At 39.9% G+C, this 11,464-nt stretch overlaps 1 protein-coding gene across 1 annotated transcript; it reads right to left on the minus strand.

The window, feature by feature from the left end:
- Positions 1–2,586: 2,586 nt before the first annotated feature.
- Positions 2,587–4,536, minus strand: LOC109417265 (fatty acyl-CoA reductase wat). The gene is made up of 3 exons (XM_019691377.3): positions 4,296–4,536; positions 3,642–4,240; positions 2,587–3,498 (listed from the first exon to the last, which is right to left on the minus strand). Exons 1-3 carry the CDS (start codon positions 4,415–4,417, stop codon positions 2,684–2,686), a joined length of 1,536 nt encoding a protein of 511 aa, XP_019546922.2. The 5' UTR covers positions 4,418–4,536; the 3' UTR covers positions 2,587–2,683.
- Between the last annotated feature and the right edge of the window lie 6,928 nt (positions 4,537–11,464).

Consider the following 11,464-nt stretch of genomic DNA (forward strand, 5'->3'; position numbering starts at 1 on the left):
CTGTGCAGACTAATGGGTTTGAAGACAATTCAAAAATTTACAGCAATCAGATTATCCACTTATGAATAACATGATTGACGCATGTTTTTGAATTTGATAAATGAAGAAACGGGGACAACCGTACCAACCGTTTCATTTTTAGGGGAATGAGCTTTGTACGTTGAATTGGTGGGAGTGGCGTGGCTAAGAAAGTTAATGCACACTCCATATCAGCGCAATTTCCTGGGATGGGACAATGATATTTACATCGAGTGCCCTGGCCTTAATGCCTAAGGCTTAAGCGCCTATACTCGCTCTCTGAAACGAAAAGAAAAGTACCCCTTACCCCCTTCATTTACAAGTTGAGGCTTATAATGCATGGAAACATTAAATAAGTACAGGATTTATATTTTTACAAAAAATACAAGCGCAAGAATATAAACAGGAAAGAACTCACCGTGAATAATATAAAATGCCTTCAGTGTTCCTTTTCATCATCTAAAGGAAATAGCAATGAAAATCCCCAAGAAATTGAAGAAGAGTTCCAAAGGAACGCCGAACGAAGTTACCAAATATCTTTTCGAAAAATTCTCAAAAAATTTACCGTTTACGATAACATTGAAATACATTATGCACATCAGAAACTGCCAAATAAATTGCCAAAATAAATCTTTTAAAAATTTCCAAAGGAATCCCCAAAAGAATTATTAGGATATTTCTATGGGAAAATCCAAAAGAATGACAAAAAAATTCCGTAAAAAAAATCCACGTAGATTATTGAAGGAATGAAAAAAATCCAAAAGAGTTAACAATGGTCTAAATAATAGTCGAACAAAAGAGTACGTAATGTGGCGAAAATATTGTTATTCTTGGATTCACACTTCTCACAATTATACGGGAAAATCTCAGGGGAAAATTATCAAGAGTGCCTTTATTATATCCAAGTTTAAACGAAGAGGGTGCATTATGAACGTTGTCCTTCTTCTATTTCTTCTTCAACTTCTTCTTTTTCTTCTTCTTCTTTCTTATGACTCTACGTTCCTAGTGAAACAAGACCTGCCTTTAAAACATGTAAGAAAACCATTCTTCGTTTGGAATAACTGTAGAAAATTGCGCTTTTCTATGTACTTGCTCCTAGTTTTTGAGTACTCAAATATACAACTTTGAATCGATCAATATTTCAAACATTTTATATTCATCTAGAAGCCTAGGAAAATTTATATGCCCAAAATGTTGTCAAATCGGATGAAAAATGATCAAGATATAGCAAGTTGAAGTTACCGTTCCAACTGTTTGCGAGGCATAGTAGTGTTGAGGAGTTTAATAAAAAAAAATGCTGAAAAGCAGCAGAAGGAAATTTTTAAAAAGAAACGAGTTGCCAAGCGGCCGTTCATAAACCACGTAGACTTTTTGGGAAGAGGGGGGGGGGTCCGGCCAAAGTCTACGCTCCATACAAATTTTAAAATTTTTGTATGGACAAAAGTCTACGAGAGGGTAGGGGGGGGTCTAAGATGGCCAAATTTTGGTCTACGTGGTTTATGAACAGCCCCCAAATCAATTCTCAAAAGAAGTGCCGAAAAAGATTTCAAAAAAGGTGTCGAAGATATTTACAAAATTTTGTTTTTCGGCTGTGCAATCTTGAATGAAAGCGTTGATTCCACTTAATCTTCACCGACGTTTCGGTCCTTGAATTGGATCTTCTCCAGGGCTCGATTCTAATCAACTTTGGTCAAAAAATGAAAAAGGGTTACAGCTGGTTGGATGGTGCATATCATGTGGGGGTGGTTTGGTGCGAATCTTGTATGCATATGGTCTAAATTTGCCGGTGGAACACTGTTTTTGTTGGTAACACTGTAGCTACGTTTGGATCGGGTGTAGATGATGACCGAATATCTCAAGAGGTGTTTATAAAGGACCGTGTTAATCGAAAAAAAATAATGAAAAATGTAGAAGGACTTCCACAAAAACTTTCAAAGGAATTACCGAAATGTGTTTTAAATGAGTTGGCCAACAAACTCAGAAGAAATTGCCAAAGGAATTTATTAAATTACCTAATCAATTCCCAAACGGATTGCACAGAATGCCTTTGGAAATGAATTTTTGATGAAATTTTCAAAAAATTGTATTCTGATACATTACCCAAAGTGACAACCAAATTAACTACTAAAAGAATTAACAATGAATTTGCCGAAAAAGTTCCCTATGTAACTTCAGAATAAGTTTTCGAAGGAATTGCCTATGGCATTACATAAAAATGTTGAATGAATTCCAAAAGTATTACCGAAGAGTAGATTAGAAAGTGAATGTGCATACAGACACCATGAGGGCGAAGAAAAGAACCTAAATAAAAGAAAATCGCGTTAAGTACTGTTCCTTTGAATTCCACTAAGAATTTGCATCCTTTGACAGATACGTATTTCGACCTCAACTGTAAGGTCGTCTTCAGTGTCTTGTACTTGACTCGACTCAGTCAAGTCGAGTCAAGTACAAGACACTGAAGACGACCTTACAGTTGAGGTCAAAATACGTATCTGTCAAAGGATGCAAATTCTTAGTGGAATTCAAAGGAACAGTACTTAACGCGATTTTCTTTTATTTACAGATATTCCCCTAACAAGCCCAGGTTAATCATCAACAAAGAACTTGACAATCGTATATTTAGATGGCTAATCACATATCAATTCACAATAATGGTTAAACAAGCTCACTTTCTGTAGTCCGCATACCAACCCTTAGCCACATCCATCAGTCCGACAAAGTCCAGCAAATTGTACACCACGTAAGCCACCAGGAAGTACCAAATCACCAGAATCGCTCTGTGAGCCATGCACCGTCGGTTGTACTGTTTCTTGGCCTGCTCCAGGTTGTCCCACTTTTCCTTCATTATGTACATCCGCAGTCCCATAATGTTCTGCGCCAGGAACTCCTTCCATTCGATTTTGTCAATTTCGCACGGGAAAAACTTCCGATCCTCTTCCGTCATGTGACTGATGACTTTGTGGAACTTTTCGTTCCGGAAATTCCACTCGTTGTTCGTGAAGAACCGTAGGACGTCCGAAAACTTGTGCACTTTTCGGTACAGCTTGAGCACCCGAGGCTTCTGGCTGTTCAACCTCAGGGCCAGATCGAATAGTATAGCCGGTATGATGTGGTAGAAGATCTTCAGAAACTCCGAAATGTAATAGTTCGTGGTTGTGTTGTAGGTGGTTATCCATAGACCTCCGAGGAAGGGGATCTTATTTTGCCATTTGAGCTGTTCGTCCCGAACCATTCCCCATGTGAGTGGATGATCAGCAACCGTACAGTTGACGATATTGTCTTCCCCACGATGACTGGCTGCGTACCACGCCACTGCCAGAGTACCGTTGATGACCATATCCGCCGGTACTATATCCGCCCGGTAGTCATTGTTGATGTGGAAAATCCGTAGAGTTCCCGTTGCTGCACCGACCACCACTCCGTTGAAACCGTAGATGTTGTCCGTCCAACCGGGTATCGGGTCACTGTTGGTTGTGGTCACTGGGAATGGAAAATCGGTATTGTTAGGAAGTCTTCATGATCATTTCGAGTGAGTTCAACCTTCAACCAAACCCATTATTGGAGTAACTATCAGAAGAGTTATGCCAATTCTAAAATTATTTCACACCAATCCAATATCTTACCAATCGAAGGCCGAATCACTGCTACGGGTATTTTGTCCGTATAGCGCCGAACCACCTCCTCCGCCAGTGACTTGGTAAACGCGTACGTATTTGGCCACTGTTCGATGATCTTCTTTCCCATTACCTCAAAACTGACTTCATCTGTCTGATTCTCAACCAACTCGATCAACTTGTACGGATCGAACTTGGCCGGGTAGAACGTCTCCTCGATGCAATCTCGGTTGCACTGCGAGAAGGCCGTCGACACGTAGATGAAGACGTCCAGAGCTTTCGCTTGCTCAGCGATCTTCAATATCTCACTGGTGCCTCGAATGTTGGTTTCAACCGATTCCTTCAACGATTCATCAAACCGCACATCGGCTGCAGCGTGGAGAAAGATGTTAGCACTGTTGATTATGTAGGACATATCGTCATTGCTGATCGCCAACTGATGTTTGCTCACATCTCCGTCTATAATCTTGATTTTCTGATGGTATAACTCTGGATCCTCCTGGTACCTCGTGAAAACTGGCTCTGAGCTGAGAATCGTAGTCAACCGTTCCATAGGAGTTTTACCCTTTTTCGCTCTTGAAAGCAGAAGGATCTCCGAAACACCACATCTGAAATCAACAACTGCGTGAAATATGCTTCAGAGTTTCAGAAACAACCTCTTACCGTATGAACTTCTCGATGTACAACTTCCCCAGAAAGCCAGTCCCGCCAGTAAGAAACACTATTTTACCCCGATAGAAGTCCTTCATGGGAGACCGATACGCTTCGAACTCTTTTAGATCCATTCCGCTGCGAACGCGACTCTGGAGGTGCTGTGTCAAGACCAATAACGAACATACGACTGACCTACCTTCTTCAGACTGCCAGACGATCAGTTCAAAACCATAACAGAAAAGCCAACGAAATACACATCCAATTTACATATCGTGCATGCATTATATTAATTTTCGGCTACTGCTTTCAAAATCGACTGCGGTTGGGTCAATCCATTTGTTGCTTTGGACTTTAGTCCTGAGAATTCTGGAAGCATGAGGTTTTCGTTTCAGTTATCGCTGAGCTGTAAAGCTCAAAAGAGCGGTTAATCAAAGCCAAACGTGGATTACTTAGTGTTACTAGAGCCGTGACAATGAAATGTGGTTCACTTTTTAGAATAGGGTTATCTAGAATCCGTTATTCAGCCTTGATTAGAACTTGACCTCGACAAAGTATTGTCGAAGTCGTAGCCCATGTGGTTTGCATATTTTAGTTTGTGGTTGCTTCTAACGACCTTCAACTGTTTTTACTCGCCTAAAACTAGAGTAAACCCTATTCAGTCAACAATTCTATTATGATTTATTTACCCTTTCGTCCTGATGATTGGTTTTTCAATTTTAAAGGTGTCTAATGCATGGTTTCCCATACTGTGGGTCGCGACCGTCCAGGGGGGTCTTGACCTTCATCCAGGGGGTCGCGAGGGCCAGTCGAATATGTTACTGTAACAGTCAACAAATGAGGGAATTTCTATGATGAGTCGCGAAATGTACGTCTGCTGACAAAAGGGGGTCCCGCACATAAAAGTTTGGAAACCTGGTCTAATGAGTTCCGATGCATTTTCTTAGCTTCAGTCAATTGTGAAATGCAAGTGAGTAAGCGTAGAGTAAATTATGTAGTTTTTGATGGAGCAAAATCTGAGATGTACATGCTAGACATTTTTAGAGGTGGACGGAACGAAAGACAGAAATTGATCATTGCATTTACTCCCTTCACTTACATAATCTGATAGTCTTTCAGTCACGTGAGTGCGATTTAAATTTATATTTCCATATTGAAAAACGCGAGGCAATTCGTTAGAGAAAAACGAAAGATTGCATAGCTTCCAAGAGCGTCCATCAATGTTCAATTATAAGGCTTGTTGCATCATTGTATGGTAAAAATGTTTCACTCCCAACGATTTTGATCAATGTGTAGAAGTGGCAAAGCATGCGCCTTATAGTATGCACACCGTGTGACACCAATGTAGCATACACACTAAGGCTAAGCTAAGCAATAACCCTTGTGGAGAAGTAAAATGGGAAATGATTGATTTTTGCAATACATTTTACGGCTTTTGAGAGGTTACATACCTTGCGGGGATGAATAATCAAACATTTTTTATTGCATTTTCTATAGCATACTGAGTAGCTAGAAAATACACAAAAAAGTTCAACATGCTATAACTTTACATAGAGTGCATAAAAAAATCTCAAATTTTGACTGTTTGTTAACATATTATATGTGCATCATTGGTACAAATTTGGACTCGATTGAATAATTTTTCGCCAAGTTAGAACCGTTCGGGTAAAACACTATTTTTTAGACAACTCATTTTTGACCTATCATATCTCGGAAACCAGTGAACCGAATTGAATGAAGTTTTGAACGTACACTAACAATATACAAATGCTTCACAAACTATTGAAACATAGATACTTTTTGAACGTTGAAAAAAGTTATCATGGATTGATAATTTTTGGATTTTTCTCGAAAAAATGTATTTTTTTTAAGTCAATGTCAATAAATTTTAGTGTTGATGTCCAAAGATTTTCCACTTCTGTTCTCAAGTTATCTTTAATCAGATATATAAGAGCCTATTTAGATTAAAGGAAGAACACATTTAGTAATTTTTGTGTGGTATTGTAAATTTGACTTATTTTCCCCTATATGGGTAAAAATTTCAACCCGGTATAACTTAACTTGCCGTGAGAAAATATTACATTTTATAACGTTGTATTAAGTATCAATATATCGTTGATAAACGTTAAAAAATTCATTCAATTCGGTTCACTCGTTTCCGAGATATGATAGCTCAGAAATGAGTTGTCTTAATATTAGTGTTTTACCCGAACAGTTCTAACTTCGCGAAAAAATATTCAATCGGGCCCAAATTTGTACCAATGATGCATATATATCAGGTTGATAAACAGTTAAAATTTGAGATTTTTTGATGCACTCTATGAAAAGTTACAGCATGCTGAATTTTTTTGTGTAAGAAAAATAGTTGCCTATCCCAAACATTTTGGTCACCCCCTGTATATCGAAAACGATATCTATAAAAGCTATAGCTTTTAGAAAGTTAATGCATAAAACCATTTTCATTCAAAATAAACCCAAGAATCATAATTTGTATACAAACACATACGGTTTCTTTAAACATCCAATGTTTTAAGCATGCACCAATTTTTGACCCTTCAGAACCTATCGCCACCGTTACGTTCAAACATGTGTTTTGACATCAAGTTTTTGCAGAAAGAAAAATTATGAAAATAAAAAAAACGGTTTTTGCTAGGGTTTTTGTGATATTTAAAAATCTATCTTTAATTAGAATTTTTCTCCTTGAAAAAAAAATTGTTCCTCAGTGTAATATTTTTTCTATATAGCCCAATCAATTCCCTAAATCTTGCTCCTAAATAGTGTCTGTCTGTCTGTCTGTCTGTCTGTCTGTCTGTCTGTCTGTCTGTCTGTCTGTCTGTCTGTCTGTCTGTCTGTCTGTCTGTCTGTCTGTCTGTCTGTCTGTCTGTCTGTCTGTCTGTCTGTCTGTCTGTCTGTCTGTCTGTCTGTCTGTCTGTCTGTCTGTCTGTCTGTCTGTCTGTCTGTCTGTCTGTCTGTCTGTCTGTCTGTCTGTCTGTCTGTCTGTCTGTCTGTCTGTCTGTCTGTCTGTCTGTCTGTCTGTCTGTCTGTCTGTCTGTCTGTCTGTCTGTCTGTCTGTCTGTCTGTCTGTCTGTCTGTCTGTCTGTCTGTCTGTCTGTCTGTCTGTCTGTCTGTCTGTCTGTCTGTCTGTCTGTCTGTCTGTCTGTCTGTCTGTCTGTCTGTCTGTCTGTCTGTCTGTCTGTCTGTCTGTCTGTCTGTCTGTCTGTCTGTCTGTCTGTCTGTCTGTCTGTCTGTCTGTCTGTCTGTCTGTCTGTCTGTCTGTCTGTCTGTCTGTCTGTCTGTCTGTCTGTCTGTCTGTCTGTCTGTCTGTCTGTCTGTCTGTCTGTCTGTCTGTCTGTCTGTCTGTCTGTCTGTCTGTCTGTCTGTCTGTCTGTCTGTCTGTCTGTCTGTCTGTCTGTCTGTCTGTCTGTCTGTCTGTCTGTCTGTCTGTCTGTCTGTCTGTCTGTCTGTCTGTCTGTCTGTCTGTCTGTCTGTCTGTCTGTCTGTCTGTCTGTCTGTCTGTCTGTCTGTCTGTCTGTCTGTCTGTCTGTCTGTCTGTCTGTCTGTCTGTCTGTCTGTCTGTCTGTCTGTCTGTCTGTCTGTCTGTCTGTCTGTCTGTCTGTCTGTCTGTCTGTCTGTCTGTCTGTCTGTCTGTCTGTCTGTCTGTCTGTCTGTCTGTCTGTCTGTCTGTCTGTCTGTCTGTCTGTCTGTCTGTCTGTCTGTCTGTCTGTCTGTCTGTCTGTCTGTCTGTCTGTCTGTCTGTCTGTCTGTCTGTCTGTCTGTCTGTCTGTCTGTCTGTCTGTCTGTCTGTCTGTCTGTCTGTCTGTCTGTCTGTCTGTCTGTCTGTCTGTCTGTCTGTCTGTCTGTCTGTCTGTCTGTCTGTCTGTCTGTCTGTCTGTCTGTCTGTCTGTCTGTCTGTCTGTCTGTCTGTCTGTCTGTCTGTCTGTCTGTCTGTCTGTCTGTCTGTCTGTCTGTCTGTCTGTCTGTCTGTCTGTCTGTCTGTCTGTCTGTCTGTCTGTCTGTCTGTCTGTCTGTCTGTCTGTCTGTCTGTCTGTCTGTCTGTCTGTCTGTCTGTCTGTCTGTCTGTCTGTCTGTCTGTCTGTCTGTCTGTCTGTCTGTCTGTCTGTCTGTCTGTCTGTCTGTCTGTCTGTCTGTCTGTCTGTCTGTCTGTCTGTCTGTCTGTCTGTCTGTCTGTCTGTCTGTCTGTCTGTCTGTCTGTCTGTCTGTCTGTCTGTCTGTCTGTCTGTCTGTCTGTCTGTCTGTCTGTCTGTCTGTCTGTCTGTCTGTCTGTCTGTCTGTATGTACTTACGCTACGTACTTGCTGTTCGACATAATGGAATTCTATCCCAGACAACCAATTTGCACGTATAATGAAGTTTATGTTCAGGTTATAGGTACTTTTATGCGGTAAAATTACATCGCATAAGATGCAGTAAAAGTACCTTATGCGTACAAAAGTGGAGGCGCTATACGTGCATTGACGGAAAAATAATGACGCTATATGGCTTGAAGCGATATCTTATGTGATGCAAGGTATGCACTATTGCGACGTAGTATAGCATCTTATGCGACTTAAAAATATTCGAAATAAAAAAAATCGTGTCTCCTAAGTATCAAACTAATAACCTTTGGATTATCGAGCCGTACTTCACATTTAACACAAAACACTACTTATGAAACACACTGATTAATTGTCATGACATTCTAACTCACCTCAGTATTTGTTGGAATATATCTGGAGATCAAAATGATTTAGCATGATTTCTCGCACTGTTACCACTACTCTTCTCTTGCTAGCACCACTTATTGTTAATCATCAGCTCAACAAAACAAAAATGATGACTTTGTAACTTGTTTTGTAACCATAATGATGACTTTTCGCTTTCTTGTAGCTTTTTGACACTTCAACCGCACCTCTTTCATTGTTATCACATATCACATCGCAATATGCCAACTTTAACGATTCTAGCTTATGCGAGTTTGTATGTATATTTGAACGAGTTTATTTTCACTTTTATGCGATTTAGTTTGTACACCAATACGGGTTAAACTGACATAATTAGAAAAGTACCAAGCGAAGTCGTATAATCATCGCAGTACGCAATTATGCGAATTCAATTGACACTTTGCGAGTTCACTCGAACGCTTTTGCGAATAAGCAAAGTTCGTCGCAAGAAAACATCGGAATATCGTCTACTACGATGTAGTCATACATTATATAAAAGGTTATTTGCACTCTTATATGATTTTACCTGATACATCGCACTAAGTTCAAAAAATAACATCATATGCGATGAGAATTGTCCCTCAGCCGTGCATATATGCGATAGTGACAAAAAATAGTACTTTATACGATGTACAGCATGCATCCTTGTGCGATTCCTGGTTGTCTGGGTAGGTAGACTGTTCAAATTATGTCAGGGCTTCGAAAGAAACATAGTTCGCGTGAACAGATTTTCTGGGCATTTGAGATGGAACCAAGGGGGTTTCCAGGAAGTTCACAAAGAGCACAAATAAGCGGGTTTCATTGGAGCTGACCCGGAGACATCCTAGAATCCATGAAAAGCTTCCGTGTAATTTCCGGGAGACCCCTTAAAGCGCTCGTGTGACCCCCAAAACTTGCCCTAAAGCGCTTCAGAGACCGTATGGAACCCTCTAAGACCTCGTAAATTTCAATTGAGGCCACCTGAACGCCCCAGAAACGCCCATGGAATAAGACGAAACGTTCTTTAGGGTTAAAAATCTTAATTTTACTTATAACATTATAAGACCTTCATGCAGAAGGCCCAAATGTCTTGAAGTAAAACGAAGCCGGAAAGCAACATAAAAGTAGTTTTACATTTTAAAACATTCTTCAACCGTATATATAGAAACCAAATCAGTGTAGAAGTTGGCGAGTTAGTGGGCGAGTCGGTTGCTGACTCAGAACTAGCTGAATAGCAGTTTCTTGAGTTAAAGTTTGTTCTATTTTTGTTCAGCAAAAATGTTTATTGGGAAGTGTGTATGAATAAATGAGTAAGTGAACTAGTGAGTGGGGCTGTAAATAAGTGAGTCGGTGTGGTATGTTAATGAGTATGCGAAATCATTTTCCCACTGTCACGGTCACCAATGCTCATGCTCAGTCACCAAGTCAGTTTCATCGACGGCCGGTCGACAACGGACCAAATCTTCACCGTCTTCTGTAGCTTACAGAATAATTTTGTAAATGGTCGCCAAATCTTAAGTATAAGGCGTTCTCTGCTAGAGTAACAGAATCAAGAAGATTTCCCTCTGATCTGAAAGGGTGAATCATTTGCGAAATAAAGCAAATTTTTCCACTCGTCAAGTTCCTGTTATTCTGCAACTCATCTTAAGTTATCTATAGACAGTGGACAAATCGTCATTGTATATTGTTAACCATCCTTGTATGTACAACTGCCCATTGATGGACTTTTGGGGTGCGAGATAAGAATACAGTAATGGCTCCGCATATGTGGACGCAAATTGGAACAACGTATATGAACACCCGAAGCATTTGCTGTCGCTAATGATTATGATCAAGAAACCTCTCTGGATATGACAAAATTCTCTTGGCCTGAGCAAGGAACCTCTCTCGTAGGCGTTTGAGTTTTGTTCCTAAATTGGGATTTTACCATTTAATCACTTATTTCTTCACCAAGAGATCCAATTACACAGGTTATATGTTGGATATAGTTCAGCAGAAAATGAGGATATGAAAGGTCTAATAGAAGACTGTACATGAAATTCGCATACATAAAGGGCATCCAACATAGAGGGATTTCTGTGCTTGGTATCAACAAATTTAGCAGATGATTGACGAATGGTTTCGAGCACGCGACACCGAATATACTGATGACGACTATAGGGGCTTTCAAGACTCCCGCGAAGGAATGCGATAAAAATCCGTTGCGGATGCAAAGCACTTCAAATGGTAGAAGCTTAAGAATGATTTATTCATATCGCTTAAAATGTGAGGTATTTAGAGCACTTGCCCCCAAATAATTCGGCGCACGTCACGGATATCTCCTATCGAGACAGGATGCCGGTAATCTAATCACAATGGCTTAAGTTTAATCCAAAACCATGCTGCTACAAATTTCACATATCTTGGTACTTCAAATAATTCGTCCAGACAAATGGTTATTAATTTCATACTCATTGGCAATCCGTGTTCCATTGCCTGAAAT

Source organism: Aedes albopictus, chromosome 2 (genome assembly GCF_035046485.1).
Source record: "Aedes albopictus strain Foshan chromosome 2, AalbF5, whole genome shotgun sequence".
Lineage (NCBI taxonomy): Eukaryota > Metazoa > Arthropoda > Insecta > Diptera > Culicidae > Aedes > Aedes albopictus.